General features: G+C 41.3%; 1 protein-coding gene across 4 annotated transcripts in view; it reads left to right on the forward strand.

Moving 5' to 3' along the window:
* The first annotated feature begins 11,250 nt into the window (after window positions 1–11,250).
* The window catches only part of ZFR (zinc finger RNA binding protein), a 77,984-nt gene continuing 63,432 nt past the window's right edge, over window positions 11,251–25,802 (forward strand). For 2 of the 4 annotated variants that reach the window (XR_002124636.1, XM_019647882.1), the window contains exons 1-2: window positions 11,251–11,385; window positions 11,678–11,777. Coding sequence is in view for 3 of the 4 variants with exons in the window: in XM_019647882.1 (XP_019503427.1) it covers window positions 11,349–11,385; window positions 11,678–11,777 (137 nt within the window). In the remaining variant the exon portion in view is untranslated. The remainder of the gene's footprint in view (window positions 11,386–11,677; window positions 11,778–25,802) is intronic. The other 2 variants (XM_019647883.1, XM_019647881.1) reach the window with 2 other exon arrangements.

Here is a 25,802-nt window from a genome sequence, read left to right on the forward strand (position 1 = left end):
GGGCCCTCTGGCGTCCCAAGCCAGCTCTTAACCATCGCACCACTCGGCCGGCCCTGAGGCTTCAGTTCTGAACCTGAAGGAATGTGGCCAAGTCAGGACTGAGCAGCAGCCCAAAATCAGAAGTGAGTCAACAATTTACTTCGTGCTGGGTATGGTTTCACACAAGTCTGCGGCCAGGATGTCAATTTCGTTGTGTGGGAGGAGGAAAATGGGGATGGAAATTTCTTAGCATTTGAAATTTTCAACTTTTGGGTTGAGCAAATCTCTAACTTTTTAAAATAAGTCTTTCACAGTTGCTGGGGTAGAAGTAATTACTGACAATTAAACTGTGCTGGCCATATAATTTTAAAAATCTTTTTATTTATGGAGAATTGCCAACCTACACAGAAGTAGACCAAATAGTATCATGAGACCTCTATGTATCTATCACCTAACCCCCAAAACCACCAGTCCATAACAACCCTGCCCCATCTACTACCTTAATCCGTTTTCCCTCTCCCTAAATTATTTTGAAGCAAATCTCGGACAGATCATTTCACCCATAAAAATTTCAGTATTTTTTTAAAAGATGTTTTTAAAACATCATCACAATACAATTACAACACTTTAAAAAAAATCCCTTAATAGTGTCAAACGTCCTGTCAGTGTTTAAATTTCCAATTGTCTCATAAATCTTATTAATTTATCTTTTCTCATTTTGTTTTTATTTTTTTAAAGGGGATCCAAATAATATCCACACACTGCAAATGGTTGCTATGTTTTTAAAATCTCTTTTAATCATAGGGTTTCCCCTCCGCTTCTTTTTATAACACTTGCAATTTATCTGTTGAAGAAACCAGTTTGTTTATTATAGTTATTTATAGTTTCCAATAGTCGTGGATTTTGCTTATTGCATCATGTGGTTTATTAAACATGTTCCTTTGTCCTCTGTGTTTTCTATAACTGGTAGTTAAAATTATATCATTATTTTTAATATTTATTTTAATATAGGTAACTTGGAAAAGCACAAAAAAAGATAACATTGAAAAGCACAGAAAAAGAAAGCATGATTTACTCAAAATTCTACCACTTTTTAGTCCTCTTTTTGAACAGTAAAGAATAAAAATGGAAGTTCTCCTTTATTCTCCTGGTATCACACCCTTCAGCAGTAACCACAGTAACAATTTGGGGTTTGGAGGACATAGTGCCAATTCAAAAATGAAGGAAGGTGGCACAGTTAATGTTATGCATCAACTTGACTGGGCCATGGGGTACCCAAACATTTGGTCAAACTTTATTCTGGGTGTGTCTGTGATAGAGTTTTTGGGTGAGATTAACATTTGAATTAGTAGATTGAGTAGAGCAGATCACCCTCCCTTATTTGGTGGGCCTGATCCAATCAGCTGAAGACCTGAATAGAACAAAAAACACTGATCCTTCCTGAACTAAAAGGGAACTCCTTTTGCCTGATTGCTTGAGCTGGGACGTGGGTCCTTATCCAGCCTTCAGACTCACCCTGAAACATTGGCTCCTCTTGAGTCTCGAGCCTCCTGGCTTTTGGACTGGAACTTAGACCATCAGCTCTCCTGGTTACCTGGCCAGGGAAAGGAATATGTACACAGTCCTACAGGCAAATAAGAATTCTTGTCTACTCTGACCAAGATAAGAGGCTAGTGTTGAAGAAGTTCATGTGTATGTAAAACATCTCAGAGCAGCAGGATTTGCTGCTGGACAAGTTCCATTGTAAAATTCTGAAGGAACTTAAGACTCTCGTTATCAACCTGGTGTCAGAAGTCACACATACCCCTTTAAGAACCACTTTTGGGAGCCCTCCAAAAGGGAGGTGCAAGGTAAAGGAAGGCTGTACAGAATCGTTCCTCAACATAGTCACATGCTCGCACCCGGACTCTTTGATACCCCCCCATGCTCTCTGCCCCTCTTGGCTCTCTCGTTCTCACACCTGGAGTATACCTGTGTGTTTCCTTGACTTCTGCTCCATTCTGGTTGTCAGTCCTTGCTCAAAGGGTCTGCTTTGGAGTCTATATTTATCAGCCCGGATTACACAAGAGGCAATATAGGGTACAGTGTTTAAGTATCTCTGGAGCCAACATTTAAACTCCAGCTCTACTTCTTCAAATAGCTATGTGACCTGGGACAAGTGCCTTAAACTTTCTGAGCCTGTTTCCTCACCTGTAACATGAAGAGAGTAATAGCAACTTACATGATAGAGTTATTAGGATTAAATGAGATAGCACATATAAAGTGCTTAAATGGGCTTGGCACAATAGCAATAGTTGTTTTTTACTAAAACATATGTGAAGCATGCGGCCTCTGCTTCCATTGCTCTAACACACTGTTGAGGTCACCACTGGCCTTGAATTTCAACCTTTGGACTTTGGAGCTGTGTGCTACACTCTCTCAGCTTCTCTGGGAACATTGGGCTTCTACATGGCTGAGGCCTCGGGATGGTTCCTTGTCCTTTGTCCCCAGCTAGTTGAACTCCTTCACTGGGAGAAGTGATGCCTGAGCTCCTCTTGCCTGTGCCTGCTCAGCTGTGGGTTCTGAGGCCCTTTCCCAGGAGGCTGAGCTGACCCTGACCAAGAAGGGAGATAGAGTGGGAATACCTGAACCACCATAGAAGGGATCCGGAATTCTTCCATGGCTGTGATGGGCCTGGTATCTGCTGTGCTTGAGCTTTTCAAACCCCTCAGCCACAGGCATGCCCCCCACCTTCAAGCCTCTGGGCTCTGCCTCCATTTCCCGTTCCTGGAATCCTCCTCTCTACAAGTCTGGCTTCTGTTTGACACCCTGCCCTGCCCTTTCTGGCCCAAAGGATCTCTTGTCTGTTTTCCTCTGAAGGCTTTATTGATTTTTCTTTTACATTTAAATTTGCAATCTCTCTAAAATTGATCCTGGCTCTAGTTCGAATGTTCTGCAGAGAAAGGAATTGAAAACGGTTGGTTTTCATTCTTTAGTCAGTGGTCTCTCCGGACTGTTCCTGGTTCCTTACCCTCCAGCGCTGACTTTGTTCCTGCCCAATTCCGAGCCTGATTCAAGGCTTCCTGTTAAGTATGTGAGCTTTCTATAACCTCTTCTAAAGTCCCATATTAACTCCATCACCCAGAGTTGGTTTCTATTGTTTGCAATCAAAGATCCCTAATTTTTATACCCCCAAAGAAATGGATGGCTCTGGTCTAGCTATCTGGGGTGAAGGTGGTAGAAATGGAGACCTTTTAGAGTATCAAAGGGGGAATTAAGTAGATTACTATTGGTGAAATGTTGCTTCCTTTATGCAGGAGACTAGAAATACCCATCCTTAGGCCATGCCTAGAAATCGGGCAGCATGGATGGCCATGAAGTTGTTTGTGGTAGAGACACTAGGCATGGGCAGACAAATATTGCATGTGTGAAGTATTCAGGAAACTGCCAACAGGATTCTTCATAGATTCTGGACTCTTTGGGATAAACCAGGTCTTGTTATGACAGAAGCAATGCCCCAGCCACATTCAGCCTACCCCACGATGGCTGAGATAAATCAAGGACAGCCACTGTGGACAGAGCCCATCGACTTGGGAGTCTCAAGCTCTGGAGGTCTGTAAGGGAGAATGTGTGAGGCCTGAGTGGCTAGAGACACATGATTAACTATTGGTGAGAGTACTATAATTACATCTTTGGTATCCCCTGCAAAAAACATGATTCCCAGGCTGCTATGCATGCTGGGACCACCTAATCATCCCACAGAGAAGGAGTGGAAGATAACGTTTATTGTCTACTTAGCAGCTGTTATAAACTGAATGTTTGTGTTCCCTTCAAAGTTCATATGTTGAAGTCCTTACCCTGCCAATGTGGTGGTATTTTGAAATGAGGCCTTTGGTAGACAATTAGAGTTAGGTGAGTTCATGAGGGTGGGGCCCTCCTGATGGGATTAGTGCCTTTATAAAAAGAGACACCAGAGAGCTTCTCTCTTTCTATTTTTCCTCTCTTTCTCCCTCTCTTCCTCTCCCAGCACATACCTTGAGGAAAGGCCATGTGAGCACATAGCAAGTGGCAGCTGTCTTCAAACAGGGAGAGAGTCCTCACCAGAAATGGAAACCTCAGCAGGTTTAATAAACCTTGCTATTGGACTTTCCAGTCTCCAGTTTTCTGTTGTTTAGCTCTAGCAAGCTAATACAGCAGCCATTCCCTATCTTTCCCAGCAAAATCCTTATTTTGTAATGGGTCACAACAGAACCCCAGGGGATAAATAATGATTTGTCTAAGGCAACCATTGTAATATTATTCCCCTTTTCCAATAATGGGTTTAGGGGTGGGTATGTCAATCAGTACAGTCAATGAGATGCAAAAGAAAGTCTGCTACGGATAAAAAGCCATTACAAAATCCTTTTTTTCCCCCCCTTCCTTTCTCTTACACAGTTGGAGTAGCAGCGGCCATTTTGTGGTCACGATATAACATCTACAAGGAAGATAAGCTAATACAAATGTGCTTAATGATATTATTCAGCCATTTTAACCAACCCTGGGACTTTGTTTTGAATAAGCAATAAATATCCTTAGTGTTCAGACTTACTAGTCAGCTTTTTGTTATTTGAAGCCAAATGTAATATCACTGATGCAGGAGGCCACCAGGCTTCTCCCCAGGCAGGCTGAATTCCAAAAGGCATTTAGCCAGTGGAAGGTTGTACTATTTCTCTACGCCCAAAGTACAGATTTTTGGCAAAAAAGATGTTCTCCCCCGTGGGGGGTAGAATAACATAATGGTTAAGAGCAGCTTTGGAATCTGATGCCTGGGCTCAAATTCCGGTTCCTTAAAGCTTATTAACTATGTGACCCTGAGAATGTTACTCCCTATGCCTCAGTCTCCTTCCCCATTGAAACCTAGGAATAATGATAGTAACTACTTAATAGGGTTGTTGTGAAAAAATGAAATAACACTTGTGAAGTGCTTACCTAGTATAAAATAATCACTCAAATATTAGCTATACTCCTTAACAGAAGAGGAGATACAAGGTTTTACAGTATTCAGTTGACAAGAATGCCCAGCATGGATTCATGCAACCCTTGATCATGCAACCTCTTGACAAATCAAGAGGGCCCTCTGCTCCGGGACATCTGAGGGGCTTATTTATAAAGGGAGTGGAGCTCGCAGAGCAGAGGTAGGAATACAGCTTGAAAGTACCTGCATAATTTTCACCTGTTAGTCCAGGAACAGTCCACATCTCCTCTGATGGACACTTAACCTCAGGTAGTAATCACAGAACATCTAAATCTTGACTAATCTTGGACTCCAGTGAGCCTAATTTGGAACAGATCTGCAGTGCAATAAGTGAAGAAGCCCTGAAGACCTGAGAGAGTTTATTCAAATTGTTATGCCCATCAAATTACTTTGAGGCACGTAGACCTCCAAGGGTTTCACGAATGAGAACATTAATGGTTCTAACCTAGCTATTATCCTCTCCACAGATGCTTCTTGACCAAAGTGACACTGCCCCCTGAGGAAATTTTGGAAGTTTGTGGTTGTTGCAATGATACCCCTGGCATTCGATGGTCAGGGTCCACAGATGTTAGACATCCTGCAATGCACAAGACAACCCTGTATGACAGTGAATTTTCTCACATCCTACATGACTTTATAATATCAAATTGGACATTCATGTATGTGTAAAGCATGTTTATAATAACGTAAGCCAAGAATCTAAGTTGGCTTTGATATATAAACACAAATTATTTTTGCATAGTTTTAACATTTGAAAGGAATGTCATTATTGCACAAATGGAAGGGTGGTTGTTCTGTGTCCTGTTTAAGACTTTCTAGCACAGATTGTTTACCACTTCAGAAAATCACATCACCAGTGTCTTGTTAATTAGCTAGTACATTACCTGATGCCATCTGCACTTGCAACTGTTGCAATCCTGGAGATTGTCATAGTAGGTACAAGCACCTGATGTAGTTACTTCATGTCTTCTAGAGTAGTTGTGCCCAAACATTAATACACTGACGTACACATTATTATAAAGTTTTTTCCTCTCCCTTTTTCTTTTTTTTTGTTTTGTTTGTTTTTTATAGCTGAGCCATCCTGCCACCTGTTGGCAGCTCAGTGGCAGCTCAGCTGGGGCTGGGAATCGAACCACTAGTTGCTCAGAGCTCGGACTCTCATGTTTAGATGTTTAAATATATCCTGCGAACCCAACTTACACAGAATCTTGCCCTCGTGGTGTTAAGATGTGGCCACCTCAGTGCAGAGTCCTTTCTGAAAGTACTGCAAGAAAGGCCTTGGCTGAGTCACAGCTAAGCCCAGCAATCTCTGGGGCTCTGGGACTCCCTCAGCAACTCATGGGGAGGATGACTCAACTCCAAAGCCCTCCAGGCAGAGAAGGGGTTGTTCAAAAGCTCCTGACCTCCAGCCTGGCTGAGCTGCTGAGTAACGTGGGGCTGACTGCACAGGTGGAGGAGTCTGGAATAGGCAGAGGAAAGGGAAATGGGCGGGGGGGGGGGGGGGGGTGCCTGACAGCCAGAAAGCAGATGCAAGGTAGGTGGGAGTGGAGAGAGTCCGTGTACAAATGACTATTTCCAGGATGTATGCAAATCAAATTTACTTATAACTAGGTTTTAATTGAAAAATTAATTCATTTTGTGGGGAAAAACTTCCTTTTACAAAAGGGCATATAATGAAAAAATAAAGTCTCTTTCACCCTTTAGATTCCCGGTCCTCTGGGCCCCATCTCCAAAGAAAAGTACATACAGTTCCCCCAGAAGCAGCCTGTGCTTATGCAAGCATAGATGCAGAAGTATCCTTGGTAACTTACTCAACTTATCTGGCCTTCAGCATCCTCATCCTTAGAATGATGAGACTGGACCCAGTGTTCCCCAAACTTCCCTACTGATAAAGAATCACTTGAGGGAACTTGTTCAATAATATGGTTTCCCAGGCCATAGGCCCTGGGATTTCAATTTAGTGAGACTGCAATGGGATCTAGAAATTTGCATTATCAGAAGACTCTTTAGGTGGTTTTTATCATTGGAAAGTTGGGGAAACCACTGAATTTAGAGTCTTTAACATTTACATTTTTTCAAGTGCCTACACTAGTCTGTCCTTGAGAAATCATAGTGACAATACTTTGTAGAAACATGAGAGTTTCTAAGTAATGAAGAATGAAGACAAGTGCGTTCATGGCAGCACATTAAAATTTTCAAAGAACACCTGCTGGGCTCGTTGTCAACAATACTGGCAAACGCTGGCTCCTCTCCTTGGTCTTGTTGACTAGCCTCCTTGCTCCCTCCCGGGAGGTTCCTGACCAACAAGGAAGCCGCAGCAGTTTGTCCCTTGCCTCCCCTTGCATGCCTCCCTGTGACTCCCCATGCTGCCCCTCCCTACCCAAGTACCTCCATTTCATGCTTGATCTTCCCCTTCCCCTACAAAAAACATCCCCATCCTTTGGCTCATTTTCTGGTCATGATAAGAACCTGTGGTGGTTAGAATAACGGGCAACACTCACACAGTGCTTGCGATGAGCCCAGCACTGAGCTAGAAGCTTTACATCTAGGAGGCTGTGAAGCCCTGCCCACAACTCCCTGCTGTAGGTACTACCTTTATCATCTCTACTTACAGAGGAGAATGAGGCACGGAGAGATTGTGGCTATGGTGACACAGCAGTGAATGACGGAGCTAAGAGTGGAAGCCAGGTGGGTCCAGCTTCAGAGTCTACACTCTTACCATGCCACATTCCTCTTGGTATAGAGTAGCTTTTATGTTATACTTTCTGGCTGACATGTTTTATTTTAACAAGGCTTTTCAGGATGTCAAGGCCTTGACTCAAAGGCGTGACCGAAGGCAACTAGATATGTTTTTGGTGAGTTTAGGGGCAGGCTTTCTCAGGCTAGCTCCACCTTGTGGTTGATGGTCTACCAATTAACATTTCCTCATTTGCCTTCAGATGCTGTTGCGGTTCTTAATGACGCTGAGGTACTACAAGTGCCTGAATCATTAAAGAAGAGATTAAATTCTGCACAGTCTGGTTCGTTCACTAAATAAACACTTACTGGGAGCCTATCACCAGGCACCCTGTCTTCATCAAGCTGTAGTTTGATGGGAGAAATACATGTTAAAGAACAAAATTCAATTGAGTAAATTTGAAGATCTAACTGGCTTTATTAAATGATTCATGAATCAGGCAGCCTCCCATGTAGCAACTATTGTAGAAGGGCACTCCCATGAGATGGAAGGTTTTTTATTGGCAGAAAGACGGTGGGACTAAGAAGTTTAAAAGAGTGGATTATTTTAGAGGGGATTATTTCTTAGGTAGGGGTCTTCAGCAGGTTACCTCACTAGGGTTGGTCAGGAAATGCCAGGCTGATTGGTTTAAAATTTCACTCCTGGGGGAGGCCAAAACCGCAATTAGGTTATTTTGGTTTCGTGAGTGGCTTAGCAAGAGTGACTCCATGTTGGCCTTTTTTTCTTTTTTAACATACTTATTAACTAAATAATCACACAAGTGTGATTGCAACTGTGACAAAGGCAACTAAGGGAAGATGGTTGGTGCTCTGAGAGCGAAATAAAACTCTGATTGAGGGTGTCAGAGAAGGCTGAGGAGAAGTTGACTGAGTGGAGATCTTGAAACATGAGAGTCAACTAGATGAAGAGGAGAAGAACATTCTAGGCAAGGAAAACATGCAAAGCCTTGTGGTGAGAGGGTGCATGGTAAACAAGAAGCCAAGGTAGTAGGAATGGAGAGAATGAGAAGAGGCTGAAAAGGCAGGTAGGCCAGACCACACAGGGCTTTGCAGGCCACACAGATGAGTTTGCTTTATCCTAAGAGGGAGGGGAAGCACAGAAGGGTTTGATCAGATTTGCATTTTGAACCTGTCACTCTAGCTGAAGTGCGGTGAATGACTGTTAAGTATAATTTTTGGTATTCTGATGCCAATGCCAACCATTTCTGGACATGAAGGATGACAGATATTATATAACTGGCTGCTTCCAGTCAAGTCTCCCCCCTTCTGTAGTTGGTCCAGATGATTGCATATAGCTGTTGCCTAGACTGGGTACATTCTGGGACATAGAACCTTCCAGGGCAGAGCCACCTACTTTTTGGTTTTAGGTGACTAACCTGCACAGTGCATTCACTTACTAAGAGGTAGATTTAAAAAAGATTTGTAATAATCCAGCCTAGTTCTTTTTACATAAATATCTTGTACTTGGTGTTGTTTTATAAAACTGCTACCTCATTTAACCCCCACAACAGTCCTGTGAGGAAGATATTGTTATTCCTATTAAACAGGCTTGAAAATTTTAAATAACATGCCCAGGTCATTCCACTACTAACCGCCTAGGAAAAGGACCTAAGTCTTCTTAATTCCAAAACTCCTTCCTTAAATAAGCCCAAGTCAATAGTAAATAGAGGTGATACCTAAAGATTTCCTCTTTGAGAACAGCACTGTTGTAAATAATTTTCACTACTGCCACACCTACACTGACCTCTAAAAACAGTTACTGAAGAGAAGGGGCATGCCTCTCTCTTTCTATTGTACAATAGTTATCTGCCGGCTCATTGGGGTGTGCCAGCAGTCCTCTCCCATCCTCTAAAGCCCTGCCAAGCATAAAATTGGCCTAAAAAGAATCTTCTTAGGTGACTAACACCTTTTCTCCTCCAGTTTTATTCAATAGCCTAGTAACTAATAGTGCAAGTTTATCAAAGTAGTGACAGTCAGTGCCTTGAAGGTTTGATTGCTCCATGAAGTTCAAGGCAAATTACCTTTAAAATGTAGTTCTAATATCCTATGTGTTGGAGATACTATTTTCCTAGCAACCCACTTGGAACACAGATAACTTTTGCCTGGGGAAACATCAGTATTCTCTAAAACAACGACATCGACTTTTACTTAAACGTTCTACATTTTCTCTTTTTATAAATGAATAAGAGGATAAATCAGACAGGTTCTTAGAACTTGTACCTCTGTAGGAGGTGTGGGGGAGCAAGCTTGGCATAGATAGGAACTGAGGTATTGTTTCTGCTCTGGCGTAATAAGGTGGGCTAAAGCCCTAAACTTCATGCGTGGGTTCTGATTTACCCTTTGCATTTCTTTATAATGCTCATATCCAACATTGAGAAGAAACCAGTAGCAGAAGGCCTGGGGGATGGCCATGGAGAATGTGAGGAAGAGGTGAAATGGAGCACTTATGCATGATAGGCAGGAAACAGGTAAGGTAGTAGAAAATAGTAAATCAGAAGAGGGACTGAAAGAGGAAAAAGAACAGTTTGAAATGAACCAGAAAAATAAAGAGAAAACCGTGAGAAAGCAATGCATGGGGGAAGAGTTACCATTCTGTCCTTAAAAACGAAAGATCTGGAACCCTTACTACGGACCCTTCTGCTTCCGTCTCCCTATTCCAGCCAGGCTAACTTCCCTGCTGCGCTTGAGCACCCCTGCTTTAAGACCCTCCCGTTGCTGTCTTCCCCCCCCCGCCCAAGTACCTGCTGAGATTGTCCCTCACTTCCTTCAAGTGGTCACCCTATCCACACCCTACACAAATAGCACCTTCTTCCTCTCTCTTCTTTCTTCTGCTTTATTCTTAAAGCTGCAATCACCACCCAACTTACTATTTATTTGGCTATTGTCGGACATCAGCCCCCTTTTTCAGGAGCTATTCCATGTGAGCAGGAATTTTGTTTTGTTCGCTGCTGTATCTCCAGTACTTAGCCTGACACTTTGTGGGAGTCTCAATATACATTGAAAGACTCAAGGAGTGGAGGAAGGTGGGGGTAACAGGTGTGCTGGGGTGGGGGTGGGGGGGCGGTGTTTGGGGTTGCGCCTCTAATCCAACCTAATAGCACATTTGCTATTCTTTTTCTCTGTCTTCTCCGTCTTTTCCTCCCCAATTTAGAGGCAAAGGACAAAAAGCGGGAATGTGGGAGATAAGAATCCAAATTAGTCCAGCTCAAATTCTGAAGAAAAGTGCACCGGCGAGAAGGACGGAAAGGTAGAGGACAAATGCACACGCAGACGTGAAAGAAGAGTGAAAAGTAAGAAAAGGCTAACAGACGTCACTCTCTCTCGAGTCCCTCTCGGCCGGGCGAGGCGCTCCCCGCACGCTCCTCCATCGCCCGGATTGCGCTCGTCAGTCACTACCACTCTGGAGGAGGCGAGGCCTGCCTTCCACCACGGGCGCCCCCTAACCCGTCTCGGCCAGGCCCCGGCACGCGCACGAGGGAGCCCCGAAGGCGGCGGGGACTACAGCTCCCAGGGTGCCGAGCGCGGGGGCGCCTGCGCAGTGCGGCGGGAGGCAGCGGTCTGTTCTCCGCTGAGGAGGAGCGGGGCAGAGGAGGGAGGCAGCGGGTGAGAGTTCAGAGTTCAGCAGCAGCAGCCCGAGCCCATGATTCCCATATGCCCTGTAGTTTCTTTCACCTATGGTGAGTATAATGTGCCCCGCCGAGGTCCCTGCCCAGCTCCTTCCCCGGCCCGGGGCGGTGGGGAGGCGCGGGGGTTGGGGCTGGCTCCGGGGAGGAGGCGGCGGCCGCCACCCGGGCGTGCGAGTGAGTGAGAGAGTGCGAGGCGGGAGGGGGAGGCGGCGCGGCCGCGGCCCCGGCCGGGCGAGAGCGGCTTCTCACAGCGCCTCTCTCTCTCCCTTTCCCTCCCTCGGTGTCTCTGCCCCTCTGCGCCTCTTCTCCCGCCATGGGACCCGACTCTCCGTGCCCGCCGCAGTGCCCAGCCGGCTGGGGGAAGATGCCAAAATGGCGACCGGCAACTACTTTGGATTCACCCACAGCGGGGCGGCGGCGGCGGCGGCTGCGGCCCAGTATAGGTAACGGCTCCCGCCCTCTCCCTTCTCTCCCCCTGCTCGCTCCTCCGCTCGGATCCCGCCGACACGACGCCCCCGCACCGGCCCCAGCCCAGCGGCCCGGAGCCCCGGCTCGCGGCTGGCCCGGCCTCGCGGCCTCTCCCCACCCCGGGCGGGGAGCGGCCCCCAACAGGGCGGGACGAGACAAGACGAGACGAGACACGGTCGAGGTTTGGGGACGTGGAGGGCAGCCGGGGCTTTCGGCGGCCCCGCAGCTAAAATGGCCTCCCGCGGCACCCCCACCCGCCCGCCCGGCAAGCTGAGGGAGGGAAGCGAGGCCGAGGCTCGGATCTCCCCCCCCACAGCCTAGTCTCCGCCCCCGCCTGTCCTGTCGCCACTTCTGGTCTCCCTCCCACTTGAGCTTAGAGAGGGTGGGCGAAGGGGAGTGCCGAGTCGCACGGCCGCACGGGCCTCTCCCGCGACCCCTCCCCTGCACCAGGTCTTCGCCTGGGGCTCCGGCTCCCGGAGCCCAGATAACGTGGGTGTTTTCTTAGGTGCCTTGTCCTCCGTCCTGTGGCTTCCCCTGGCCCTCTCCCCGAGCCCTGCAAACAAACGGCGGGTGTCACTGCAGCCACTGGGTTTCTTTAGGTTTCCTTCCAAGGAGCGATGTAAACATAACAACCACCTGTGAATTGTATAGTTGGTAGACTAGAAAAGAGGTGCGAAGTTTCTAGTTCTGATAAATGAGTCCAGAGCCAAGCTCTAGCTATTGGCATTTAGGCTCCAGGTGGGCCAGTCATTCCCCCATAGCTGGTCTTTCCCCTGGAGAAAAAGCAAGTGCAAGTGAGATTGTACTGAGTTACTGTGATGCACCTTATGAAATCCCTACCTTAAGGGAAGCTCTAATTTCTGAAGTGTTTGTAGTTTATTATCAAAAGGAAAAAACAAACAAACAACGCTAGATTTTTTGCTAGATTTTTTGTTGTTGTCGTCGTTACTTTTGAGTCAGTCGGAGACAGTCTCTTCAGATTCAAGCCATAAGCATACAGGGCTCCTAAGTGATAAGCTTTTTATAGAGAGAGATATTATGTTAGGTATCTGTGTATTACATATATTAGCCATTTGGTAAACCCAGGGAGTTTTTTTCATCTTCACTTCAGGCAGTGGGTTGTGTAATGGAAAAGGGCATCTCTTGGGAACTAGAGGACCTGGGTTCCAATATCTCTTGTTTTTGATTTTAGGATGTTGACATAACTTATTTGGGTTTTCGTTTTTCTCATCTGTAAAATGAAATGCTCGGCTATATTTGTGGGTTAGAATTTGTCATGCTGAGAAAGTTGCCATATTTCATGGAATTCTAAAATGCCATTTGTTGTAAGGGGTATCGTTATTTTATGTATCACTAAAAAAATTGCTACCAATTAAAACATGACAATGCTTAAAGACCTCATTGATGTTGAGATGTTAAAATGTACAAATGTGGGTTTTATTGATGAAATTGGTATTTTACTAATTGCTCGATGCCTTGAACATGTAGAATTTTTTTACAAGTCTCTTATTTGAGGCTTATATTCCAGAAAAAGGACTGAGATGGCGAATAATTAGGGCAAAATCGAGGGACTTTGCAACATTAACAAATCCTTTCTTATAAGTTTTGATGATTAAACAGCTAACAAAATCTCAGCTACTTTGTTGAAACCTTTTAGGGCTAATAATTTTTGTGGAGAGAGAAAGAAAAAGCCATTTTCTTTTTCTGGGAAACGAGATAGCTAATCAGCATCTGTGCCATAAATCCAGTGCTACCAAGTACTTTGTGTTCTAGACAAGGCTGTATTTAACCATTAAATTTTTTACTTGTTTTACCCAGTATTTTTCTGTTATAATGGCAGAGTGATAGCTTTTTGGATTTTTTACTGAAAATGTAGTGGGTTCTTTGTGGCGGTTTTGAAATATTTTTCCAAGCTAACCTACCAATAGAAATAAGGTGAGGAAGTCCCAATTTAAAGATACTTATTTTTTTTTTTGATAAAATAGTTGCATGTATGTATTTTATCCCAATATAGGAAACGATTACAGAATGTCTGTACCTAATTTTTCTTTGGCTTCAGATCTCATCAAGCTTCAGTGAAGTATAACAATCCAGTTATTGCTTGTTTCATGTATGACTAGTGAGAAAAGACTAGTCTTTTGATGTTACTTATGCATATATTGGCAAAACTAAGATCCTCTGCCTTTGTAAATAAACACAGTAGATGGAAATTGTTTGCTTTTAATGGGCAGAAATCAGGCCCAACAAAGCCAATACTTTTACTTAAGGAAAGTGAACAAATAGCATTAATAATAAAAGCACATGCGGAAAATGCAGTGATGCTCATTTTTCTTTCTAGAAATTGTTATAATGTAACTTTTAGATATGGAAGACTAAGGCTTACTTTCCCCCCCCCAAATTTTTTTTTAATTTGAAGGATGCAAACTCAGGGAAATCTTTAAGCATTTTCATGTGGATTTTGCAAATAGTTGCTTCACCTGTCATTGAATACAGATAACCGAAAGTAACTATCTTAGTTACTTATTAAGTTTAGATTTAATTCAGGTTCTTAGTTTTCTTGGCTAGGGCTATGTAAGATACTGGATTAAATTTATTTTAAGCTTAGACTTCTTTATTGCTTGATATTTTTGATTCATAATGGCATACTAAAGAGAATTTATAAAGATCTTATAAGTTCTGCTACTAATACCTCCTAGATAAACCAGGTTTTTCATTTATATAATGCATATTAAACATTTTTATGGTAAGCATTTATTCAATCCTTGTGCTACATGTTCCATCAGCTGCTGAGTGTTTTTCCTTCTGCTTTGTGTAATTTTTTAAGGCAAGTAAATATGCCATTTGCCACCCTTGCAAATGTAATCTTTTCATTTTCTGACCTTTCATTTGCTTTTTTCCACCCTTGGAAATGAAGAAATCAAAAAAATTTTTTGAAGTATTTGTATGTGTTTATATGTATGTGTTTCTGATAGAATATTAATTTGGGGTGTGCAGGACAAAAGGAGATCTCAAGTGTGGTGAAAAAATAGGGATGGCTTTATGGCAGAAAGGGAACTTATTTGGAACTTCAGTAGAGTACCTTTTTTGTTTGAGAAGAGAGACTTACTTTTAGACAAGTCTAATTTTATAATAAATCTTGGAAAATACTTTTAACAGTTACAAGGACTTAGGGTAGCAAAGAACGAAGAAAGATAATTCTTTTTTAAAAAAATTTTTATTAAAAGATTTTATTGGGGAATTGGGAGAGGGAAGGGGAACAGACAAGTTGCTGTCTTTTTGTTCTTCAGTCTAGTTGTGGAGGACATCGTTTCACTGGCCCATGTTGGTTATTATCATTGTGTTCTTCCCGGGTGAGGCAGTTGGTCGCCAGCCACTGGACGGTGGCTCATGGCAGGCAGCTCATGCCAGCTGCCAGCCGCTCACACTGGCTGCCAACTCATGGTAGCTCACGGCAGCTCACTGCAGCCCCGCTGCAGCCTATGCCGCCACCAGAAACTCATGGCAGCCCAGTTTCAGGTTGAGCTGTTGTTCACCATCTGAGCTGTAGAGGGCGCAGCGTCACTGGCCCTAATGTGGGATCTGAACTGGGGCTCTGCTGCTCAGAGCCAGCACTCCCAAGTCAACTCTTAACCAATGCGCCACATGGCCGACCCAAGAAAGATAATTCTATAGAAAAACTTCCTAATTAATAGTTTCATAGGATAAAAGTCATTACCACTCATTGGCAATGATACAGAAGTTGTCATAGGTGTTCTTCAGTTTTTGAAGGGGATTTATGGTATATACAAATACCTATATGTATGAGATGTGATCACAAAATATGGTGAATGTTTAAAAGATATTTATTACAGTAAAAGACCCATTGCTGTTAATCCCCTCAGAATATTCCCCTTGCTTCAAACACACTTATCCCATCGTTCTTGCCACTTTCTGAAGCAGTTCTGGAAGTCCTCTTTCATGAGTGTTTTTATCCTCCATCATGACAATGCTGCATGTCTCACACTGCTTCTGGTATATGGCAGTTTCTGTCAAATAAAAACATTATGGTGTATCCTCATCCACTTATTCACTGGATCTGGATCTGGCACCGTGCGACTTCTGGCTCTTCCCCAAGTAAAAAAAAATGACCATGAAAAGAAGAGGTTTTGAATTGATTGAGGACATTGAGGCAGCCACGACAGCGCGACTGAAGACACTCACAAAAGAGGACTTTCAGAACTGAAAGTGGCAAGAATGATGGGATAAGTGTGTTTAAAGCGAGGGGGAGTATTTTGAGGGGGATTATGGCAATGTGTCTTTTACTGTAATACATTTTTTTTAAATTTACACATTCACCGTATTTTTTTATCACATCGTATATGTAATATAAAATAAAGTAATCCCGTTATGTCCACTATTAATAGGATATAACTGTTTTAAACAGCAGTTTTTCTTATTCTTTAGGAAAGCCTTGGAGATAACAGTTTCTTGTTATCTTTCTAATCAAGATACTGGTCTGTTACCTGGGCACCCTAAATCTTTAGCTTGTGTTTAATTACATTAATTTTCTTTGTCCTGTATGTAATTCTTAGTGTATCATTGATATCTGAGTGTTATTCTACCGTCAGTGTAGTTAGCTATTTAAAATAATCATTTGACAACTTTTTATATCCAGTGTTTATTGAATTTGAAGACTTTAGAGACTGTATAAAGGTACAAAATAATTACTTTGCCCCCATATTCTTAGAGTCTTAGTAAATGTTATTAAATGGTAAATGTTTAAGTGGATTTTCACTGTTTTTCTGGACATTAGTTTAAATTAAGTATCTTGTTAGTCACAAAGCATCTCATCTAATGATTCTTGAAATTTCTTTAGGATAGTCTGTTCCTAAAGATAAGTATCTCTTCACATCACCAAGATAACTTGGGTAGGCTGATTAACTGGTGAAATTGCCCTTTTTTCCCTTCTCTTTTTTGCTTTTTATTTGAATGCAGTGTTAAGAATATTGTGTCTTGAAGGAAAGAACAAAAGTAACTCTAGTAAGGTAGAAAAGGAGTAATCACTAACTGAGAAGGTGAAAAAACCAGGTGAACAGGTTTTTGAAAACAGTCATAGTGATGGAAATTTACTGACTACAAAAAATATTACTGCAAGTGCTCTAATTATATCAGCTCTTCCATTGTTGAATCAGAGATCTTAGGATTCATATTGCATGAATGAGTTTGAAATAATGAAAATTTTCTCTCCAGAAGGATTGCTGCTTTTACATTGATATTTCCTGTATATGTTATTAATAGCTTTAAGAGTAGGGTGAGCCAGAATATCCCTGTATAGAATGTTGAAGGTGTATACTTGACTCTGCTTTTGCAAACTGCCTTACAATGTACTATAACAAAAAGAGCATGAATTTGGAGGTAGTCAGATTTGGGGTTGAATCCCAGCTCTATCCAGCCCTTAAGTCACTTTGCCAAATTAGTTAACCTTTCTGAAACTCAGTTTTGTCACCTAACTTGCCTTGAGGTGAAGATTATAAAATTTCCTAGCCTAGTGCCTGATTTTCAGTAGGCATTTTACCACTGCCAGTTTTCTATAGAGATTTGAATAATACTCTAAGGGTTTTTAAAGAACTCCTTAGTTGATGTTTATCATATACTTAATATGTAGAGCTTCATAATCTCAAAGTAAAATGTTTTAAAAGTGGGTACTTGAATATTGGTAGGGCTCAGTTTCAATGTCAGGTAAGTCCTGTTTATATTTAGCCACATAACCGATTAAAGTAGAAATAAAATGAATGAGATATGCAAAACACTAAGGAAAAAATGCATTTGGATATAAAGGCCATAAAAGAATACTTAAATAAATGAAGATGAGCTGTGTTCATCAAGTGAAAAAAAATCAATGACATCAAATTATCAGTTTTCCTTTCAAAGGGATTCTTATGTTGATACCGAAGAGAGTATTTGTCCAAAAGCAGTCATGACCAATCTGTAAGATATGATAAGGAAGGTCTTGTATTATCAGGTACCCAAACTTTATTAAACAGGAAAATGTGGTATTGGTACAAGAATAGACAAATAGATCACTGGATTAAAATAGAGACCCCAGAGATAGGCACATGCTTATGGGCAGTTGGATTAGAATGTATAGCTGTTTAAATAGAAGTATTTGTCAAAAAAAGCAAATCAGCCTGTTACTATTCAGAAGTACGCCATCAGATTAATCAGAAGACAGTTCGTGGGCTTATAAATGTAGTAATTGACAAAGTATGTTAGAATCACTTAGATACATGATTAAAGGTGAGAAGTGTACCTACTGTGCTTGTCCATAAATTGTCCTTGGCACCACTCTATCAGAATTAGGGCATTGTTCTGAGTATGGTATTTCTTAGTGTTTTATAAAAACTGTGTACAGTGCAGCTCTTTAATTCATACTTACAGAGCACAAATTAATGAAGTAAAGAACATTGGGCTTTTTTGTTTTAATAGTCTTATGTAATAAGTATTAAAATATGTTTGTAGGGAGTAACTTACATGATATTTAATGAACATCAATATGCACAGTTCCTGCTTTCAAGGATTTTACACTTCCGGGGGATGAGTGGGGACAGATACAGATAACTATGCCATGATAATGATCATAACTGAGTTTTAATGAAACAAATGGTGAATTGGAGGATTCTGACTAGGAGTTTGAAGTAGACTTCATGGTCTTTTATTCTGAAAATCGACAGAGGGTCATTTTAGACAAAGGAAATGTGTTGAACTAAGACAGGAATGTAAGAATTGGTTGATATGATTGAGAGTGGATGGTCTCTAAAGTTAGCCTACCTCTGCCAAATCCTAGTTCTAATACCTGCCCTGTGACCTTGGGCAGACAGCCTCTTGGTACTTCAGTTTCTTCATTTATAAACTGGAGATGATACTAGTTTTTACCTCATGAGACTTGAGATTTTAAAATCTTTGTTGAAGTATAATATGTATATATAAGAAGAACTGCACCTGTAATAATGAGTATAGCTTTATGAAGTGTCATATACAGAACATTATCAGCATCGTGGGAAGCCTCTACAGGGTCTCTTGTGTTTTGAGACTCTAGCGAGGTAATATTTGTAATATGCTCAGGACAGTCCTTGATATATTACAGCCCCATCAATGTTAGTATTATATTCAGCAGACAGTTGGAAATGGAGCTCAGAAAAGGGATAAGGGTTGGTAGTATAAATCTGGATATTATCCATATGGTGGTGATCCACCATTGTAGCTGTAAATGTGGTTGAAACTCCAGATAAAGGACAGTTCCTGGCATACATCAAACATTAGTTAACATTTTTTGAATGAAAGAAAAATAGAAAAACATAGAGCCGTAGTTATAAACTTGGGTAATACCTGTGTGTGTGAGGTAGGGCCAGAGAAAGAAACAGAGTGGACCGAGTTGGGAGAACGTAGTGTAATTAAAAAACGAGAGAGGTAGTCATCAATGTTAGGGCTTTAGAGAGATTAGGTTAAGGGTTTGATCATTATCAAATTATTGGTATAATTTTAATGGGTAGCTGTTAGAGAAAAATTAGAATCAGATCATTTGGAGCTACAGAATAGCAAATTTTTTTGCTTAAAATAAATTTTGTTTTAAAGATTTTCTTGGGGAGTTGGGGGAGGGGAACAGACAAGTTGCTGTCCTTTTGTTCTTCAGTCTAATTGTGGAGGACGTTGCTTCACTGGCCCATGTTGGTATTATCATTGCGCTCTTTCCTGGTGAGGCAGTTGCTCGCCAGCCATTGGACGGCCGCTCATGGTAGGTAGCTTACGGCAGCTCACTGCAGCAGGGGCTGCAGCCCACGCTGTTGCTGGCGACTCACCGCAGCCCAGTTCCAGGTCGAGCTGTTGTTCACCATCTTAGCTGTTAGAGGACAGTGTCACTGGCCCTCCTGTGGGATCCGAACCGGGACCCTGTTGCTCAGAGCTGGTGTCCCAAGCCAACTCTCAACCAACGTGCCACTCGGCCAGCCCTTAAAATAAATTTTTAAGTTTAATTTAGCATTTAATTCTTGAGGGTCCTAGAGGTCAAATGAGCTTAAATTATTGGGAAGGGAAACACTCTTGGAAGATAAATGAAATGAAAATAAAGTTTTATTTCTGGGAAAAGACATAAAAGTAGTTCCCCCTTATCCGTGGGGAATATGTTCCAAGACCCCCAGTGGATGCCTGAAACTGGATAGTGCCAAACTTTATATGTACTATGTTTTTTCCTATAAATACTTACCCTTTCTGAAGTCTTCGTATACAGTAGTTCCCCCTTATCCGCAGTTTTGCTCTTTGTGGTCAACCAGTCTGAAAATATTAAATGGAAAATTCCAGAAATAATTCATAAGTTTTAAATTGTACGCCATTCTGAGGAATGTAATGAAAACTCACATCATCCTGCTCCATCCCACCTGAGCAGCATCCCTTTGTCCAGCATATATCTATGCTGTATACAGTGCCTGCCCATTAGTCACTTAGTACAGTGCTTGTGTTCAAGGAACCTTTGTTTTGTTATAATTGTTCTATTTTATTATTAGTTGTTAATCTCACTGCATAATTTATAAATTAAACTTTATCATAGGTATGTATAGGAAAAAACAGTATATATAAGGTTTGGTACTATCCACGGTTTTGGGCATTCACTGGGGGTCTTGGAACAGATTCCCTGTGGGTAAGGAGGGAGGGACTACTATAGGCTCAGTGCTTTCTGGCACAACATGTTACCATCATTTGAAACACGTTTTCTGTTCATGTCTTTCACCCACAAATTTAATGTCTTTTCTATCCTAAGCAGTTATCACTCACTGTGGCTGTAACTTTTGCAGTTTGAGGGCGACAACAGAACTAGCATGGATTTCATTTTCCTTCACAGTTTCACAGAAGACTCATTCTTACCCAGGATCTTAGCAATGTTGGCATATAATTTTTTTTTTCTTATTAAGTCAAGAACTTTTACTTTTTCACTTAAAGGAAACAGTTTAGGGCTTCTCTTTGGCATATCCGAATTGCCAGCATCACAACTCTTGCACTTTGGGGCCATTATTAAGTAAAATAAGGGTTACTTGAACACAAGCACTGTGATACCACAGCAGTCAATCTGATAACTGAGAGTTGATGAACAGTTGTTTTCTGAGAACATGGTTTATTTTGTGGGTGTGTATATGCGTACTTTTAAAACCAGGACAATAAAGAATAAAAACCTGGGCTTACTATACTTCTTACTGAAAGTTTTTAATAGTTGTTTCTTGTTATCCCTCATTCTTACGTAACTTATTTGTCAAATAACTTAATACAATAAATGGAAAAGCTACAGTGGACCCAAATAGTAAATGGTAATGGCTATTTTTTCTTGGTATATTGAGTTAAAAATCCCAAGAAAACTACAGGCATACCTTGGAGATACTGTGGGTTCAGTTCCAGTGCACCACAATAAAGCAAGTCATAATTTTGCTGGTGAAGGGTCTTGCCTTCAATTTGTTAAAAAAAAAAAATGCAGCACCTGTGGAGCATAATAAAGCAAAAGCATAATAAAACGTATTGCTGTATTAACAGTTTTTTGTTTGTTTGTCTATTTTGTTTTTAGCTGAGCCATCCTGCTCAGCGGTAGCTCAGGCCAAGAATCGAACCGATGTTGCTCAGAGCTCACAATCTCGAGCAAGCTCTTAACCAACTGAGCCACTCGGCCAGCCCTGCATTAACAGTTTTTATATGACGTTTAACCACTCCTCTCCCCTGTAGTCTTACCAGTCTAATGAGTTGGTAGACATGGTAGGATTGGTTATTGTGTTTTATTTTTTAAGAAGAAATGAAACTTGAATTTAAATTTCTTCTAAAATTCTACAATCATACAGTTATTTTAATAGCATTATAAAGGTAATGGGGACATAACATTACAACGTCAAGCATAAGGAATAAATTTTCTTCGGGGTGATCCTATGAGGATGTTTAATTCTGCATCATTTTTCAGTGTTACACAATATGAAACCTAATTTAAAGAAGTTAAACCTGTCAGCAATTTTGTAGGTATATAAAATGCCATAATCTGACCTAGAACAGTCCCAACAATGTTGAGCAGTAATTTGTACTAATGGAAAGATCAGATTATGTTTTGTGTGTCATGAAAAAGAAGGAAAAAATTGTTTTTTTATCTATGAGTTACCTTATGGTATTATCCAAAATTGAAACAAATGTACATGCGCGCACACATTATATTTTCTAAGGGAGAAAAAGGACATCTAATTAAGTGATAGATGCTGCCTACATTTTTTTGATTGAAACTTTTCCCCCCTCATTCTTTTGCAAGGTCAGAAATTAAATATTCTCCTTCTGTCCTGTAGTGGTTCCTCTAGAAATTGAGCATGAATATTTCACTTAGTCTAAAGTTAATTATTATCTTTACTCTTCAAAACAATACAAGGACTTAAAATGCTTTAACCTTCATCAGTACCCTCTTGATTTTTATACTATTATTGTATTTTAGATTTTTTAAACCCCACCAATCATTGTTAAACATTATTGTCTTACACAGTGATTGATCATTTATTTATTTATTTATTTATAAAAAGATTTTATTGGGGAAGGGGAACAGCCAAGTTGTTGTCCTTCAATCTTAGTTGCGGAGGGCACAGCTAGTTCAGCTCCAAGTCCAGTCGCCATCCAGCCGCCTGTCGGCAGCTTGTAGCTGCTCAGCTCAAGGTGCCATGTTCAATCTTAGTTGTGGGTGGGCATAGCCCACCATCCCATGCTGGAGTCCAACCGCAACCTTGTTAGGAGCACGTGCTCTTACCAGCTGAGCCATCCTGCCACCTGTTGGCAGCTCACCTGCAGCTCAGCTTGTGGGCACCTCACTGGCCCATGTGGGAATCCAACTGGCGACCCTGCTGCTCAGAGCTCTGGCTCTTAACCAGCTGAGCCACTCAGCCACCCCTTCATAATGATTATTTAAATTTACCTTCACGTTTACTACTTTTTTTACTTAACATTTATTCATTCTGAGATCATTTCATTCTTTCTAAAGTAAATCTTTGAGAATGTCCTTTAACCTTCTGTTGGGCGCAGCTGATCTCACAGATTGATTGCACACAAAGATCCCCGAATGAAATACGTCTTTACTGTATTAAGTCACAAACACAACTGGCCATAGGTTACAGTAGAGGGGAAAGATATGGAAGCGATGAGTCACAATACTTAAGTTAACTGTTAGATATTTGAAAATTTGTGTGCAATGAATCTGTGAGATGAGTTGCGCCCAACAGGAGTTAATGTGGGTGTACTAGTCACACTTTTTAAAAACCTTAAAATGTCTTTAATTCACCCTCGTTCTTGAGAAGTCATCACTTAAGTCTCTGTAGGCAATATTTTTTCCCTCAGGCTACTTATGAGTGCATCTTTTTTGTCTTTGGGGTTTATGGTTTTACATAAATTCAACTTAAATCTATTATAGATATAAGTTACCACTTTTCAGTCTGTCCTCCAGGTCTTTTAACCTTTAATATTTTTCATCTTTGTCTCTGTGCATTCTGGATAATTTTTATAGACATTCTAGCTCACTCATTTTTTTACCAGCATGTCTAATCAGTTATATAATCCCTTTCTGAGTTTCTAATGATAATTTTTATATACGCTATTTCATTTTTGGACGTTCTGTTTGGTTCTTTTAAAAATTCATCTGGTTAATTTTGATAAATCTCTTTGGTCCTTTGCCTTAGTTTTGATAGCCTCCTTTACTTCTTTAAGTGTACTTATTTTATATTTTGTAGCCAATAATTCTAATACTTGTAGTCTTTTCAAAAAATTTTTTTATTCTGCAAACTGTTGCTCATAGTAACTTGTTTCCTTATGGGTTTTGTTGTGATTTTTTTATTTTTTTATTTTTGAATCTCCTCCTCCTTGGAACATTATAGCATTTCTAGAGAGGAAAATGCATTTTGTGGCACTTGGAAGCACTGCCATCCCACAGATATATTAAACTAACTTTTTTGGCTTAGAGTTTTCCTGGTCAGATAATGTGAATTCCAGAGCGCAACTAGAGGAGGGCTGGCTTGTGGTTAAGAATCATCAGGAGAGAGAGACTTTTCTTCCCTTTACCCAGAGCCAGGACTGAGACAGGAAAGTTTCCCTTACTCCCTTAAAGGGGAAGCGGGCTTTTTAATAATTCACCCTCTGTGCTGGTTTCTTGTGTTGAGTTCGAGAGTTCTAGACCATTACTTCCCAATGCCTTTCATGTGTCTGCTAACACAGAAAATTATATTTGTATAGCAGCACATTGAGTAAAAAACAGGGAGATTTGGACCCCTGGATAAAGATACTGCAGCTGCAGGTAACAGAGTTGGGGCGCTGGTCACTCATGCATAGCTCATTTTCCCTGAGAACTAGCACTGTTTCCATGTTAAAGGATAGAAGGGATTATTTTGCTTAAAGGTGTAATAATTAAAGAGCAGGGAAATGAAAGGTGACTACCCTGAATGTTCTGGATCATGAAATGGTGGTTCTCAAACTTTTTTATTTTGGAACCCCTCTAACACTTCTAATTAGTGAAGATCCCGAAGAACTTTTGTTTATGTGGGTTATATTAATATTCACTATAAGAAGTTTTAAAAGATACTAAGTTATTTAAAAATAATAATATAAAACCACTACATGTTAACCAAAAATATCTTTCTGAAAAATGACTATGTTCCTACCTCCCAAAAAATAGTGAGATGAGAGGCATTGTTTTACATTTTTACAAATCTTTTTAATATCTCAATTAAGATGATTGGATTCTCAGATCTGCTTCTACATTCAGCCTGTTGCAGTAAATTGTTTGGTTTAAAATACATAAAGAAAATCTGTAATTGAAAAACGGAGAACCTCCTGTACCCTCATGAAGGGTCTTAAGGGACCCTTGGGGGTCTTTGGATCACATTTTGAGAATCACTGTATAGAAACTAAAGGAGGTACAGAGATGTTTTCCCTGTTACCAGGTGATACTTATATGGACAAGCATTTGTACATATAAGTTATTTAAATTTCAGTAGTGACTATAAAAATCCAGTGTAATGTAAAGCCAGGTATAGTAATGGAATTTGAGAGCACTAAAAATGGGCCCAGAGTTGGATATAGGTTAGAGTTGAGGCCAGAAATGTAGAAGTTAGAGTCAGGTTGAAATAGCTAGAAAGGAGTATTTAAATTTGGGATTGGTTTGCTAGTCATTCAAGTTGCCACTTTGAGAATTCTGTTCCAATACCTTTATGCTTTTTTCTCCACCAAAGTAATACATGATGTAATTTAAAATAAAGCAGTATAGGGCCGACCGAGTGGCGCGATGGTTAAGAACTCGCTTGGGATGCCAGAGGGCCCCGGTTCGGATCCCACATATGAGGGCCAGTGACACTGCCCTCCACAGCTAAGATGCTGAACAATAGCTCAACCTGGAGCTGGGCTGCCATGAGTCGCCAGCGACGGCGTAGGCTGCAGTCCCTGTGGCAGTGGGTTGCCATGGGCTACCGTATGTAGCCAGCAGCCAGCGTGAGCGGCCAGCAGCCGCAGTGAGCGGCCGTCCAGAAGCCGGCGACCGATCTGCCTCGCTAGAGAAGAGCACAATGATGGTGCCAACTTGGGCCAGTGAAGCAACGTCCTCCACAACTAGATTGAAGAACAAGACGACAGCAACTTGTCTGTTCCCCTTCCCCCAATTCCCCAGCACTGTTCCCATTCCCCCAATTCCCCCAATAAAAAAAAAACAAACAACAACAACAACAAAAAATAATAAAATAAAGCAGTATAGAAGGGTTTATAATGAAAACGTATCCTTCTCTTTGCCTCCCAATTGCCACTTCCCAGAGACTCCCACCTTTTATGCATTCTAGTTTTATTTCTAATCTTTGTATCACTAAATAATATGCTTATATAACTACAATCATAGTTAGGATTTAGCACATACCCTATTGTTTTTCTCATTTCCTCCAAATTCAGTGATATAGCTGTTTCTGTTACTATCAGCAATACACCCCATTTCT

This window comes from Hipposideros armiger, unplaced genomic scaffold, assembly GCF_001890085.2.
Source record: "Hipposideros armiger isolate ML-2016 unplaced genomic scaffold, ASM189008v1 scaffold_117, whole genome shotgun sequence".
NCBI lineage: Eukaryota > Metazoa > Chordata > Mammalia > Chiroptera > Hipposideridae > Hipposideros > Hipposideros armiger.